This window comes from Ambystoma mexicanum, chromosome 6p (assembly GCF_040938575.1).
Source record: "Ambystoma mexicanum isolate Mex_15411 chromosome 6p, UKY_AmexF1_1, whole genome shotgun sequence".
Classification (NCBI taxonomy): Eukaryota; Metazoa; Chordata; class Amphibia; order Caudata; family Ambystomatidae; genus Ambystoma; species Ambystoma mexicanum.
In genome coordinates this window covers 357,122,232-357,139,067 of record NC_090935.1, presented here as the reverse complement: position 1 = coordinate 357,139,067, position 16,836 = coordinate 357,122,232, and the positions used below count along the sequence as shown (strand labels likewise).

At 43.0% G+C, this 16,836-nt stretch overlaps 1 protein-coding gene across 1 annotated transcript in view; it reads right to left on the bottom strand.

Annotated features, from left to right (window-relative positions):
• UGT3A2 (UDP glycosyltransferase family 3 member A2) overlaps positions 1-16,836 on the bottom strand; it is a 413,230-nt gene that overhangs the window by 165,483 nt on the left and 230,911 nt on the right. The window contains exon 3 of the mRNA XM_069627127.1: positions 13,630-13,753. Within this exon, the coding sequence (XP_069483228.1) occupies positions 13,630-13,753 (124 nt within the window). The remainder of the gene's footprint in view (positions 1-13,629; positions 13,754-16,836) is intronic.

Here is a 16,836-nt window from a genome sequence, read left to right as displayed (position 1 = left end):
CGGTAGTCGCCTGTATGTTTCCACTTCCTTACCCCTCTCTCTCTCCCTTCCTTATCAATGTCTTAGCTCTTGCACTATCTGAATTATCGCCAGGCTGAGTACGATAGTTAATTTCACATCCTTACTGTTCATGGCCTGTAAGAATGTCATTGTATTTTCCCTTGATTCCTCCCTTGCCTTGAAGCACTTTGAAACACATTTTGTAAAGGCACTATATAAATAAACTATCATATCATGTGCTGATCACAATGAGCAATCTTCTGCAGCATAATGGCACTCAAGCTCGTAAATAGGCATTTCTACTTTGGTTATTGCATGTGATAAATACTTTCCCTGAAGAAAAGGTAAAAACATTGCAAAAGTTGAGCTATAGTGAATATACAGATGGTGAGCCTCTTTACGACCCTGCCGGTCCGGAAAGAACGGTGGTGGTAAAACCGCCACCACCGTTAATTCCGGACCGGCTGATTAAGAGTCCTGCAGGCGGGAGGTGTCACTCCCGCCAGGTCTGACCTGGCGGGTTTAACACCACCCGTCTGCAGGCGGAAATGGAAACACTGGCTCCGTCATAGACGGAACCAGTGTTTCCATTGTCTCCATCCCCATGGAGTCCTATGGGACTCCATGGGAATGGGGCTTGCACAATTCCGCCTCTGGAATTCCCGGGTCACCGGGGTCGTAATGCCCCGGTAATTCCGGGAATCACGGAGGCGGAATGGTAATACGAGTCAGGCGGTAACCTGCCTGTTTTTCCAGCTCGGTTACTGCCGGACTCGTAATGAGGCTATGTGTGTACTACAGTGAAAACATATTGCAAAACAGGATATTACTTGGTTAAATCAGACGTTATTTTTTAACCATAGCCAGGCAGCAGGCAGAGAGCCTCAGCAGCACACTATAGAATATCATGGCATGTGATATTATATTTTGTTAAATAAGTGCACTGGTTTCTTGGTTACCCTCTGGCAGCCAGGTGGGAGCTCCCTCAATGTGGGATCCTGGGGCACGTGCCCCTTGATGGCGACATGCCCCTTTGCCCTTTCCTAAACACAACTCTGATCTTGCAGCCATTCGAACGGTATGTTCATTTTCATTTCATTTTATTGAATGTATAAAGCGCCTTCCACCAAAAACGCTATTACAAAATATTCGAACAATGGTACAATGTACATGATCATTCAAAAAATTGCTAAAACAGAAGCACAGGGAGATAAGCAGAAAGTCACTAAGTGGAAAGAAGGGAGACAGATGAGCTTTCAGGTTAGATTGAAAAATACGAAGAGTTGAAGAAGAGCAGATAGAGAGATGGAGAGAATTCCAGTATTTAGGGGCTAAAAGGGCAAGAAATCGGAAACGGGAAGAAACACAGCAGGGTATGGGGACAGTGAGAAGAAGCAGATTCTGTGATTCGAGAGTCCAAGAGGGAGAATAAAACGAGACTATTGAATAAATATAAGGAGGGGCCACGGCGTGAGTACATTTAAAAACAATAGAAAGAAAATGGTAGAGAAGACGTGATTCAAAGAGAAGAAGTGAAATAATAAAGAAGATGTGATAGAGGAGAGAAAAGGTAAAGAGAAGAGAAGACGAACCGAAAAACTATTTACGGATCGGAGAGGAAGAAGATGTGAGGCAGGAAGTCCAAGAAGAAGAGAAGAGCAGTAGTCAAAATGAGAAAAGACCAGGCAGAACAAGTTTAGTAGCATGAAATGAGAGATGGGGGCGAGCACCATGGATGTTAAAAAGAACATAGCAGCAGGAGCAAGCAATAGAAGAAATATGCAGTTTAAAGGAAAGCGAGGGATTAAAGCTAACTCCCAAATTATGTGCAGAAAAGGAAAAGAGCCGAGAGGAAAGAGGAAAAAAGAGTGACCGAGAAGAAAGAGTAGACGGAATAGTTAAAGCCGGAAGATACAGAACCTCAATCTTGGAAGGATTGAGGTGTAGAAAATGAGAAGACATCCAGTTTTGGACAGCAGAAAGGCAAGTTGATACAGTGGGGTGCAGAAGAGTCAAAGGAAGAAAAAGAGAGAAAGATTTTTGTATCATCTGTGTACAGATGAATGGAAAGATTAAATGAAGAAATAAGAGCAGAGAGTGGGGCAGTGTAAAGACAAAAAAAGGAGAGGACCAAGTACAACATCTTGAGGGACACCGTAGAGAAGAGGAAGTGGGGAAGAGGTGTGTCCGACCCAAGTTATAGAATAGGAACATCGTCCTTATATTAATCACCTGTCCCCAGAATCTCCATGTTGTCACTGTTGGGGTTGGTGACTCTCTAGATGCAAATGTGGCTTTGTATTTCACTGAGTTTCTTTCTTGTGGCCTGAGCCCCTGCTCCACATTTTGCTGATGTTACATAATTACCTGGGATGTTCCCTAATTCAGCCCTACCTAAGGTTATCAGGTGCCTTTTTATAATCAGGGACACCAGGCACCATCCTCTGTTTTCACTTCTTTACTATTTGAATTTTGGGAGTTGTAGACTTACATTGCTTCAACTGAAATACATTGACTGAAGAAAGGGCAAAGATCTGGGTTGGAATAGAGCATCCCTCATGACATGAAGTCATTTTTTCAGAGAAGACATCTATAGAAGTCTGGGAAATAGCAGAGCCTCTATACTGCTCTCCCTATTTGCTGCATACAATACTGTGGAACACACACTACTACTGGACAGCCTCCATTTCATATTGGGCATTGAAGGGACAGTATTGACCTGACTTACTTCTTTGCTCAAGGAAAGGAATACCTCAGTAGAAGTCTATCCCAGCCGCTCTGCAAATTGTTGCCCCTAAGGTCCAAGCTTATCCCTGTGACTGTTTAACAGTTATTTTCAACATTTGGCATTGCTGATCAAACAGTTCTGTGCCACCGTTGCACTTTACGCAGACAACATGGAAATAGCCTTCACAGCGAGTAAACCGACCAATCCCAAGAGATTATCTCTAATTGCCTTCCAGCAGTACCCGGTTGGATGACTCACAACCTGAGTACAAGTATAATTCTTAGTTTTCGACTCCCCTTCCTCCAATATTCCCCCCATTAAAACGGCCTGACAGCTTGGGCTGGTGCTCTGCTATTTCCAAAACAGTAAATACCTAGTCATCACTTTTGACTATCCATGTTGCTAACTTCAAAGACTGGTGATGTCGTCAGCAATGCCCATTTCCAAATACAGATGCTCAGGAAAATCTGTCCCAGCCTGGAAATGACATGAAAGGTGGATTTAGCCTGAGCCCCAGTACTTTCAAAGTTAGACTACTGGAATTGTATCTACAGAGGTCTGAATGGAATTCCACAGCCACCAATTAAGGATAGTACAAAAAAGGCCAGTATGAGTAATTATGAGCCATGAAACATGTAACAGGATCAAGGCTAGCCTAAAGGCAACTCCAATGACTTACGATTGAATGCCACATCTTGTTCAAAATACTGTGCATGACTTAAGATGGTCTCTTTAATAAGGGACCTAGATGCATCTTGTCCCTCCTCGCCCTTTCCCATTGGGACCAAATTCTTAGATCCTCAAATGAGAACCTCTTCACACTGCCGAAATCAAAAGGCACACTCTACAGGGATAAAACATACACAGGTGAATGCCAGCCAAAGCTACAACGATATCCCCAAATCAGCAAGATTGGAAGCTTGTTATACCATGTTCAAAGAGTAGAGACACATTTTCGCAAAAAAGGGTTCCCTGATCCCAATTAACTTCCCAGTTATCCCTGCCTTCCTTCTTTATCCTTGGTGATCCATCTTCTCCACAGACCTTCTCTGAAGATATTATCCTACCAGATAGGTCGTTTTACACTTAAACACTATCTGGATACCAGTGGCAGAGTTTTGGGCGCAACCTTAGGGTACTCCATGTTTGGAATAATACTTACACGCTTTATTACATTAGATGCACTTAATCCTGAGAGTCTACCTAACAGATGTTAGCCTGCCTATCATTACTATGTTGTAATTTCTGTATGTAACTCTCTGCTACTCAATTATGTATTTGGTTAAACAATAATTAGTAGAACATTCTCTTCTCTATCCCCTGTCTGATTTTTCTGGGTATTCAGGAGCAACCAGCCCCTTTCCCCCAAATTGTTCGACTTATGCACTGTGAAGCGACGTGTTGTCATTGTGCACTTTTTAAATCATCAAAACAATTTTTAAAAAGTCAAAAATAAAAAGTGTGTTTTGGCATTGGATTCCTTGGTGTACCAGGGTGCTGAGCATGTTTTGGTCTGACATATTTACATTTGAAGAGAGTATACTTGTGCGCGAGAGTCTGAAATTTTGTGTTGCGATTGTTGAGTAGTGAATCTGTGGCAAGGGGGGGGGTCAGAGGGAAGACATAGACAACGATCTTACTAGGCCAGGTGACATTGAGATTGTGCAAGTGCAGGTGGGGGAAGGGAAAGTGTAGGGGCAAAGGGGTAATGGGCAGTGCAATACATAGGATCAACAGTAAAGAATAAATAAAATAAATAAAAGCAATAGGTAAAAGTGTGTCCAGCTTGTGGTAAAGTGCAGGTGTAAGTGCAGACATCAAGGCGTCGAGAGCTGGGGGGCTGTAGGTGTGCAGCTGTGGGGGAGGGGACTTGGGTCCGAGATCAGAGGATAGCCAGGTGGTCAGTGCAGTTTCAGTCAGGAGTTCAGCAGGGGAGAGGAGGAAAGAAAGCGGAAGCAAAGAGGAAGGTCTTGAGGTGCTTGGGGGACCGGAGAGGGTCCTCCTCAAGTTTCAGGGAGGCAGGGAGGATGTTCCAGAGGGAGGCCCCAGCCGAAGAAAGAGATCTACCACCAACTCGTTGCTTGGAGAAGCGACTGACCCTGAGGGACCGTGCATTCTACTAGGGATGTGTTCAATTACTAATACTCCTACTGGCACTATTGATGTTTTTATTTATTTTATTTTATTTGGCACATTCATATAGGGCAGACCTTGCCTCCAAGGACAGGATAGCACTTTACATGGAGCAACGAATGTAGGTTAAATATACATTGTACAGTGTTTACAGAGAAAAACAACATACTGTTGATGTGGATATATAGATAGGAGCAGGTACTTTGAAGCTGCATTCCAGGGTGAAGGCTATGTGAGGAATGGGGGGTAATTGAGCATAAACAGAAGTGTTTTGAGTTGCTTCCTGAACACAAGGAGGCAGCGAGTCTCGGTTATGATGCCAGAAAGCTCCTCACTGCAGGAGCATTGGCTGGGAAGACCCGCTTCTTGGTCTGTTCTTTGCATGTTTTATATGATTCTCAGAGAGTTATGTGTTGTGCTTGTTTATCCATCCACAGTTAGCTTCTTCCTCACGTAGTCAGGTTTTCTGGTATGTATAGCTTAAAAGGAGATTCACATGGGCCCTAGTAGAAGACCATTATTGTGAGGTTGATATGATCACATGTACACTGACCTGAGATCAGCAGTGCCATAGACATTAATGAATGCCTTGAGAAGGACTAAGGTGGAGCTATAGAGAGACCAGTAATTAGAGCAGTGCTGCCATCAGTATGGGACAGGACAAGGATTTGTACCCTGGATTGAAAGTTGTTTGGTGGGGGAAATGTTTGATCCGCCAGTGCAGAGCGAGCTGATACCAAGCTGCCTGGTCTTCTTTTGTATCTGATCTTTGATTGAGAGGCCTGGGCCTATGTGAATTCCCAGGGAATGCACAGTAGAGGAGGAGGGTAGGGGAGAAGATGGTGAGATTATTTTTGAGGAACATCATATTAGAAACTAGGATTTGACTCTTTCAGAATGAATTCCGTTTAAGGGATATTGAAGACATCCAGGTCTGAATAGTGGCCAGGCAGAATTGGAGGCATCCAATGTCACTGGCAGATGGCACTCTGAGGTAGAGCTGTGTAATCTCACAATATTATTTTTTTTATTACGAGTAATCTCACAATATTGATATATAGTGATATGATATTCTGCTTGGAAGTAGGACTCCTAATTAGTCCATTTAAAATGTCAGCATCATTGGAGACAGAATTACACCCTGGGTGTACCATAGGTGACAACAGTAGGTCAGGATATGGATGAAGCCATGTAGACATATTTGTTAATTAGGGATAAAAGAAGTAAACCAGCTAGGCACAACTAAGTTTAGTGTTATAATTATCCACGTGCCAGAATGAACGTGGAGAGCATGGCCTCACAATGAACTGTCAAAGACCAATATACAGTGGCTGAGAGGCAGGGGTCACGCTTCTCTGAAATTTCTCAGGACGTGAGGATCTGATGACATTGTCGCAAGATGTTGATGGAGGTGATGATGCGATGAAAAGTGTCTATTGTGAGTGGTTGGAATGTGTGCGTTTGAGGTATATTGCATGGGGAAAGGTTGAGTAAGCTCTCCCTGTTGCTGGATGTGTCAATTGAATGGGAAATGACAGGTGGCGAGGCATGGTTGGAACAGAGTTGGGCCTTTGCTTTTGTTTTTGCCCTCAGCTATTATTTAGACCTACCTCTAATGAGTTGCCAATTGTGAGTTCACATGCTTTGTGGAAGAATCTAAGGGTTTTCACAGCTTCTGTTTGAGGGCCAGATCGTTTCAGACTTCCTGATTTAGTGTGTGGTTTTGGCTTTGCATTCCTAGGTGTACCAGGCTGCTGAGCATGTTTTAGTCTGACATTTTTAGACTTGAAGAGGGTATACTTGTGCGCGAGAGTCTGAAATGTTGTGTTGCGATTGTTGAGCAGCGGGTCTGTAATGATGGAGTGATCGAATGGGTGGGAGATACATGTTTCTTGTTGTGTCTTGAAGGGGATGTTTATGAAGGATCTGGTGGGGATGTGTGATGGCCTGGGCTGTCCTTTGGGTGTGGTGGGGTGGTCTCATGTGAAATGAGAATATGCGCTGGTTTGTCCAGTCAAGAGGAGTGGGTGGAGAGCAGGATAGAGTTGGTGTAGCCGAGATAACCAGGCCCCTAGAATCACTCAGTGAGGTCACATGGTAAGTGAGGTGGAATGAAATTGTGATGTTAAGGAGGCAATCATTTATGGTTTTGAAGGGAGTGGCTTTTGGGAGCTTAAAGCTTCTGTGTGCATTAGTAAAGCCAGCCCCTTAAGTGCTAAGGACCAGTATGCTCGTCCTTTTTGCATAGACTTGATTAAAGCGCAGCAGTTAAGGGAACCGGGTGGGAGGGAGATGAGATGCAAGTGGATCGGGCGTTTCGGTGAGCAGACAGGCCTGCTAAGGAACAGATAGAGGTTCTACGGAGTGGGATGAGTGCTAATTTGGTGAGGCTGCCACCTGCTTTGTGGATGTGTGGTTGGCAGTGAATATTAGAACCATGAGGTATTAGTACAATGAAGGTAGGTGTGGATGTGGAGTGAGACAAGTTTCTGGAATGAAGTGGGCGTCTAGGTTTGCTTGTATGACGAGGTTGTAGATGTTGGAGGGTTTTCTGTGAGCCGATTGTGCACTGAAGGGTGTGAGAAAGAGTGTGGCGGGTGGGGTGTGTGTGTGTCAATGTTGAGGAGGTTTAGCGTTATGGTTGGCTGTGCAGGTTGGGGTTTCTTGGTAGCATGCTACTGGTAAATAAATATATAACTACTTGTAATAGTTGGATATAAAGTAGTAGTAATATTAGAACAAGCAGTAGTTCTTAAAACATTACAAATACTACTGCTGTTGCTGGAAGTATTACTACTACTAATGGTGGTAACACTGAAATTGGCAGCAGCATTACTATTACTGACAGTACCAATATTTGATACTATTATGAAAACTATTACTGCCTCTAGTAGTAGTGCCACTAAAACAGGTAGAAGTGCAATAGTAGTAATACAGATGGAACTAAATGTTATGACTACTACTAATACTAGTATTATTAATGATGGTACTACTTGTAGTGATAGTAATAGTACTACTAGATGCATTAAAAAATAGTACTTCCATTGGCAGTGATAATACCAGTAAGTTTTCATGTTCTAGTACCAACACTGTTGGTGGAAGTTATTAAAATACTACTATTGATACTGGTTTTAGTGGTATCTAGTTAATATGTCGAAAACATTTTGTTCGAATGACAAATATGTCTAAAGAATTTTACAGATTTTTTTTTACGAATGTATTCTTTTATCATTTACATGTTTTTTGGTTTTGTGAGTAAGAAGAAGGGTACAAAAATAAAATTAAAAAAAGGGGCAGTTGGGGGGAGAACCCGTCCCCATTGCAAACAAAAAATAACCAAAAAAAAGACATTCAAAATTTTTTTTTTTGGTGACATGTTTTCCGCATTATGGCATTCGGAAAAAATGTCATTCGAAATACTCACTAGAAATCGGTTTTAGTATTATTACTTCTAACATTACTAATACAACTACCACTGGTAGTAGTCTTATTACTCCTACCAATAGTAGTAGCAACAACTTTGCTTTTGCCAGTACCAATAGTAGTAGTCCTATGACTGCAAGTAGTAGTAATGCTACTAGTACCACACGTTGTATTGCTATCACTACTAGCAGCAGTGCTACTACCAGTGGTACTACTACTAAGAATACTAATGCTACTGGTAGTACCAGTAGTATTACTGCTACTACTACTCCTCTTAGTACTAGCAGAATTTGTAGTACTTCTACTGATAGTACTACTAACACTGGTAATACTACCACTGCTGATATTGGTAGTACAACTACTACTAATATTGATATTGGTGGCATTAACACTACTATGGCTAGTACTACTTCTTTGGTACTGCTATAGTGGATAATACTAATATTACTAGAGGTGGGGAAGTATTTCTAGGTATGTAAACTTGTTGGTGAAAAGATTATTATATTGGATCTGTGGAATGCACGTCCTCTCCCGCTCTGATGTCACATCCTGTTCAAGGAATTGAAGGCAGCTCACAATATGGAGGTCAACCTTTAAAAATGGTTAAAGATTACTAACATTAAGGTAGATGGCAAGAGTTCGTGGATGGAAAATCAGCAGGTGGATTTCACAGCGTTTTGTATTGCTTATCTGAAATATATGCTTAACTAATATTTGTAAATTAAGTTGGATTGCCCCACTTTCTAACTTGACTCACTATGATGTAACGATGTAACACAACTACCATATACTGTATGACTCACCGTCTATGTTATATACATGCACCACTCTGTAACTGTCAACTCCGAACCATTAGCGCCGTGATACCTCTGGGTCTGGGCGCTACCAATAAATATAATAAATAAATAAAAATAAATATGCAGATTGACAGGTGCTGCTCATCAGAAGCTTCAGATTTACACCATGTTCTACCTGCGTTACTGATTGACATGTATACATATCAACCATAAATGGTTTCCACATTTGAACTGTGGAGGGTAGCATTGCTAGCAGATCTGTGTTTAATCACAGATGTTATCTTAGACTCTCATGGGTGTTATTGCAGTTCTCTTCTTTGCTTATACAGTACTAATTATCGTTATAATCTCTATGCAATGGAAAATAACACACTTTAATACCGTCTACTTTTTTTTTAAAAAAGGGATAACGTATTTTTGTAAAAACCTGACGTCTGCTTTGTCATGTTGTACTATGTAGGATTTGTATAGAGCATTTTAAATAACTTTGCATTGAGGATGGTCTTCTTGAGCGATCATTGTGAACGTTGCATGGTCCTAGAAGGGGGTCGGAATCCCATAGGCCCTTCTTATGCATTCTTAGTGACGAGTAAGGCACAGGGGCAGAAACAAGGCAGGTCTCCTTATTACCTTCCAGTTCAGGTTGGGGGTTTGGTCTGGTGTGTAGAAGGTGTGGCCCTGTTGAATATGCCTGCTGCTATGGAGTGCTATGGACTGTGCAAGGTGATGTATTGTCTGTCATGGTGTGTGTTCTTTCTGTCATATGTATGGAGGAATACTAGGTGCACTGAGAGCTTCGTGCAGTGTGTGCTAGGAACTGTGTGTGCTAAGAGCAGTGTGTGCTGTTGAGTGCAATTTGTGAGGCTGTGGAATGAAGCACGGAAGAAGCTTGTGTGGCTGTACTTTTTCAATGGCAAACCATATGATTATTACGCACAGTCAATGAATGTATTAAGCACACACTATAGTAAAGCAAAAACACTCTCAATAGAAAATCAAGGAAAAATCAAGGAGGTGTGTAAAAATCCAACCTAAACTGGACACATGTTTCAAAAGGTAAAACACTTTAAACAAGTTTGAAATGTGTGAAAAGTACAAAAAAATGTGGTTACTGTACTGCACTATTCCTGTAAGGGAAGGCTTATTCTTCACTGGCATACTGAATACTGCCTCATCACGAGTTTGGCGGTAACCCTTAAAAGCGGCAGTAACGCTATTACCGCCGCATTTAAGGGTCCGCCAAATCACAGGTTCGGCTGGATTTACCTCCAGCTCTGAACTGGTGGCAAATCAGCCGCAATTTTGCCGATTCCGGCGCTATTACCGCCATGGTAATACTGCCAGGTGGTACTAGTAGGGAAACACATGAAATGTTGTAATGCCAGTTTACCAATTGAACACAGGAGCATTTTATTGCAGCACACCATGAACATGGCCATGCCAAGCAATGGATCCACAGTACACACATCTGTATTTGTGCCATTGCCATATCATCAATAAAGGAGGGCTTAATAAAGTTGCAACTACCACACAGGGTAAAACATCAATAGAAATGAAACCATTAACAATAAAATAAAAGGACGTGGAAGGGCTAGCTCCCAAACTGCACATATTAATGCTGTTTTGTGTGTTTCCGATTTGCGTTATTCGTGCGCGCTAACCTTGTTCAACACTTTTTTTGGAGTAAGGTTTCAAATGACGCAGTATCAGGCTTGTTCCCCAAGACTTCGGAAGAGACATGAACTGGTAGTCTAATAATCATTGTTGACTCATCTTTGTTTCAGATATAGAACATGTCTCAGGCTAGGCATTCCTGTAATGGTATGTTCCAGGCAAATGTGAAGTATAGGGCACTTTTCAGTATCTGGTTGAGCTCGGATTGTTTTCTCCGGTTTTACTTTAGCCAAATTCCTCCAGGATAGCTGCAGAAACTCAATACCATGTGGCCTTTGCTTGAAAGAAAGTAGTTATTCAATGGTAAGGGGGCTGGTTCTCTGTATTTATGTGGTTGGTTTAATGTTGGATTCTCTCTGTGTTGTCTCCCTTACTTTAATATCCCACCCCTTTGGGCTGCTTTGCTTGTAATCCAACGGTGCTCTCTGATGATCTTCAGAGCATCAGCAGGTGATAGTGTCCTTCTCTCAGTTAATGGAAACTGAAGCCATTGCAGTGGAGGAGCCTCCTATCAGAGCCTCCTATCAGAGCCTCCTATCAGAGCCTCCTATTTGCTCTCTCCAGTAAGAGTGCACCGTTATGCAATGTGCACTGTCCATATGGAGGGCCTGATGAAGAGCCTCCTGGGACCGGAAGCGACCGATGGGCCTTATTGTTTGTCACGCCTGATGTGGAGTGTTTTGAATCAAGTTACCCAATGATCCCAAGCCAAAGAAGGCTCTACCAGCGACAGATGTCTGAAGATTCTTCACAGGAAAACCCTCAAAGCTAAAGCTGGAGGTTTCCTTGCCACACTGAGAGGGTTGGCACCAGTGAGGGTATTGTGCACAGATCTTCATAGCGCCAGGTCATTCAGAGGTGATTGTTGGTCTTAGCACCTTTTACAATTTGGCAGTTCCTTGATAAATATTGAAGGAACTTGAAAAAAATTGAGAGGCCCGATTATCTACAAGTTTACCTTTTATAAAGTGATGCTGGAAATGAATTGAGCACTAATTTTGCTGCTTGAATAAGAGGGAATGGAGCAAATAGGTTTTGCCCCAACACATATTGCCTACAAATATTTACACTAGGCCAACAATGAAGCAGGCTGCTTGTTTACTATGTTTCCTTCGTAACAGAAAAATAAATGTCATAAACACAATTCTTTTGATGTCACAGAGTAAGCGCAATAGAAAACACAGTCTGGGTTGGTTCATCTTTGCCAGAGCGCAAACATTTTTAGATCATCCCAATTGGGATTCGCCTGTTTTCTGCTTTTCCTATTAGCTAAGCAGAAAGGCTAGTGCAAAGGGAATTTGCTCCGTTTTATGAACCAGTGCAAATGTTAGATAATCTGGGCACAGCTTTTTAGATGAGTGATGGTCTCAGCGCACTCTGAATGCATTGGAGGGTCGCAAGCAGCCTCTTGGAGTTCACAATAGCCCTTGGATACTATTGGTAAATTAAAAACAAATGTATTCTTTGTTTTACTTATGTGAGATGTGTAATGTGCTACATGCAGACATGTTTACAGCCCACTGCAAGGAGCATGGGTGAGATTGGGGGAAGGAGCCACAGGGGATCGAAGTGGTAGGAGGCATAAATATGGACTGAATCACGATAGTTGGGATTGGATATCCGAGACCAAAGATAATACAAAATTGAATGGAAAATAGTCAGTACATAGAAGAACAGACAGAACGTAATTGCGTTGAAGAAAGAGAACGTATGAGGAATGGGGTGAACCAGCTGTCCTCGACAGTGAAGGAAATTACTGCATGCATTTTCAGTGCTTTTCTAAATTTGAGGACATTTTAGAGTCTAAAGGTTTGGATGGGATTAATCCACATTGGTGCCACCTTGCAGAGGGCATCCTCTTGCCTGATCCTGTTTTGTTAGTTTGCAGAAGTAGCAGCAGAAGCAGCGAGTTTAAACAGGGAACAGCAATGGCCTGTAGCTTAGAGGCCAAGGATCCTTATTCTCTCCCGAGAGCAAAGGGGGTATTGCACATTTGGTAACTACACTGCTTCCCCAGCCCAGCTCTCCTTATTCTGTAGTGTCTAGAAGCAGCTTGCACTCCACAGGCTTGACCAAGTCCTCCTAAGAAGATTAGCCACCCTCTGAGATGGCACAGAGAAGTGGCTCTGCTCATTGGACCATGACATTTCTTCATGATGGAGCGGGGATCTGAGCAAATATGAGAAAGGGAGTACTGATAGCCTGACCACTTGCTATCCGGTTTTCCATGAAACTATACAATTTGAGACAACAATACAGGGAAAGATGTCGTGGGTGGCTAAGGGATAGGTTGTTGCCGATCGGCTGTAAAAAGGGAGTTTTGGAGGTGATCAGTAAATTGATTGGTAGGAAACACGTGTATAGGCTGTCATTACCTGAGCAACTGTTGATTGCGAGATGAAAGGTACAGCTGATAATGGGTTCCATGTAATAATGTCCCCTGACAAAAAAAGTCACAGTTCTTTGCGGGGACGTTATTAAATTGAACATGTGGGGGACACCCCCGCAACCACCATATTTTTCTTTTTTAAATGGGAGCAGGGGACATCCCCGCAACCCGTTCCCATATATAATGTCAGCATATATAATGTCGCCAATGGCTTTTCCCGGGGACATTATGTATGGGGACATAATTATCTGATAAGAGAAGGTTCCATGTAATAATGTACGCAGTGTTGCAGTTATGTAAGTCACACAGCGGTGACAGATAACCCATGAACCAACCTCGGCAGGATAACTGGCTCAGCTGTCCCTTCCAGGCTTCAAGCTCAGGCGGTGCTGGCTGGCCCGTGTGTGAAGTAAGTGCATACGCGTGAGCTAGCCACCCAGACAGCAATAATGCCATCCATTGCACTTTACTGGAGTCTTTAGTACCTGCCGTCCAGAAATTCATTTTGTTGATCTTCGAAAAAGGCCTTGAATGCTCTTTCGTTTTCTTCGCCCGTTGACCACGGAATAATCTTGTAGTTAACGACCGATCTCCCATTATCATTGAAACCTAAAATACAAAAAGATATCATCACTTTTGACATATTTGTAAAACAACATTCCTTTGGAAATGTGACAGAGGCGCATCTGTGGGCGTGGTAAGCCTGAGCTTTTTTGCCTTTTAGTAATAACATGATGCATGTAATTTTGTTTCTGAAAACTAAGCTCTGCTAATCAGACTCTACTTTAGTAATGGTCTATGCCACAAAACCACAATGCCAACACGTACTTTGCTGTGCCATTCTCCTGACATCCCCAGCTGATGCCCTGCTGTGACATCAGGACAGGTTCAAAGGTCACTTGTGCAATTCTGACCACAGCCGCTCGAACACAAAATTCCACCTGACCGATGTAGCATTTTAACTGTATGCATCGCTGGTTCAAAATATCATATATGTGTACCACAGCAGTCCAGTGGCAGATTAATGTCTAGATATAAGCCATGTCTCACTTTGAAATGCTGGCTACTGAGATTTCGCCATTGCAGAGTCACCACATTTGATGTCATTTATTGTTATCTTAGAGAACAGTCACTCATTCATGACGGGGCCTGTGGTGTATTAAGCTGTCTGGTGTGGGTGTACCTTCAAGGACCATGTCGGTTCTACCCTTGAAAGCCCTCTCTTAGATCCCCCTGAGAAATCTCCTGGAAACCAGTGCTGTACAATGGCCACCTCACTGCAGAGTGCTTAATACTGCGGATCTTGTTGATGCAGACAGACAGTGGATGGGGACCGACTTAGCAAAGCCTAGAGGAGAGCTTCAGTCCACAGACAGGTCTCACCATCTTGGATTTTGCTATGGCTCCAAAGCTTCCTATTCCCTTACCCGATTCCTGCAGACAAGGAAGTCTGGGTATGAAATCTGAAGGCAAAGGATATGTGTTATGGCAGCCAGGATAGGACCCTTAACAACGGTCTTGCTCTGGACCCATCTACTATAACATTTTTCAAATATTGGGGATGGAGGGGACATATCCATCATTAGACATTGCTTAAAAAGGATTTAACTCCAAAGCCCTCCGTCACAGAGGTGAAAACCAGGAGCTGTAACGTAAAAGTAAGCTCTTCTCCTCTCCCTAAGGCTTTTTTGGGATGACCAACTAGCTGGACAGGTCCTACTTTGACTGAGACACCGATACCCAGGACCTTGCTCACTGGAGGTGACAGAACCCGGCAAGTGCTAAAAACCTTCCTGGTTGGTAAGGACAGACGAAAGGGCTAACCTTGCCCCTGTGACCCTGGACTGGGTCTCCCAGCATCCAAAGAATTGAGGAAAGGACCCCTGGCTTTCCCTGCATCTCTGAACCACCCCAATGCCAGTTGAGGCTCCTTCAATGCCATTGAAGCTACTACAAGGGAGCCTCGACTGCCTCTGCATCTCTAAGTTTCGCTCAATGCCAAAGTTGAAGCTCCACTGTCTCTGCATCTGGGACTCACCAAGAATTCTAATTTGACAGTGCTTGCTTGGTTACCAGTCTCTTTGAGTGCATAGCCATCACCGCTGCAGTACCACAACACCACGTTGAGTAAATTCTGCCTGCTCAATGCCAAAGGCAAGTCCCTGCTTCTCCGCACGCGTGGCTATCGAATTTAACAGTGCTGTCGACCCACTGCCTGCCATTTCGGTTACCAGACATTTGGTCGAAAAAAATTGGTCGACCAGACAAATGGTCGAACCAATTTGGTTGAAAACCAAATGGTCTAATTTTTTATTTTTTTATTTTCACCCCTTTTTTTTTTGGGGGGGGGGTCCCCCCAACCCCTTTTTTTTCTAAAAACCCATTTTTGTAAAAAACGAAAACCCGAAAAATATATATATAATTAAAAAAAAAATTCGACCATTTGGTTTTCAACCAAATTGCGTCGACCAAATGTCATTCGACCAGTTTTAGGTCGACCAAATGTCTGGACACCGCCATTTCCCAACGTCTTCAACCCAGAAACTGTTGCTGCTGCTGCTGAACAGGACTACATTGTTGGAACCCGTATCTACCGCTCCCCAACTTGATTCTGGCATGATGCCTGAAAGTGCTCAGAAACAAAGTTCTATGGTGAAAATCCTGGCTCAATGCTGTTGCACCCCACAACCAAGAACTAAAGAGTTTTGAAAAGGCCCTGTCCCATAGACCACCTTAAAGGACCCTATTGACATTTATGCCATCTTCTCTACCTTTGGAAAGACATATTCAATAACTTTGACATTTGTGCTGTGGAAATCTTTTGCTGAGCAACCCTGTCTACAAAGCTAGAGTGCCTCTTTTATAAAGTCTGCTTTACTGGGATGTGATTACCGTTACGGGAGTTGCCCAAATGAATATATATTATTTGTGTGAATTTTTATGAGTTTAATTAACAATCCTATTTTTAAAGAATATTCTTTTATTGTGCCTCCTCCACCTCCAAATTAGTGTTGCTTGAATTGCTTCTGTGCCTGCTCACACTCCTCCTGCGCTACCCCAAACAGTGACAAATGGTATATCTGTCGGGCTGTGCATGTTTCACCTTTATGATTAGGATCACTGTTGGCTTAGTAGTATTGTGGGGCTGTGTAAGCACTTTAGCCACTACTTATCCCTGTACTCCCGCAGAGCACTAGCCATTTCGTCACAGTAAAGAAGTCACAGACATACACATTTGGACTCATTAAGTAGAGCCTCAGACCCTGAAATGCAGGGTCATGAGTTCATGCTCCAAGATGGGGAGTCACTTGAGAATCACAATCTCACTACTATCACCTTGATCCACTTATTGGATCAATACTGCCATAATTGTTTGCTGGGAGCTGAGTGGCCTCTCTCTCTCTCCTCCCTTTTCCTTGAAGGAGAGTAGGGTGGTGTGCTCATCATCGGAAGGAAGTTGACTGGATTTTCAGTATAAAGATGCCAGCTCCTGTGTGGACGGCATTGTGTTGCTTCACTGATGATACCGTGCAGCCTTTGCTTTGAGGTATTGTAACGCAGAGATGATACAATTATCTAGATTAAGGGTCTCATCACGAGTTGGGCATTGGGCCTGAAATCCGACCGTAACAGTATTAGCGCCGCCAATACCACTCTGCCGGATCAGGACCCTGCGCAATTAGCTCCGGACC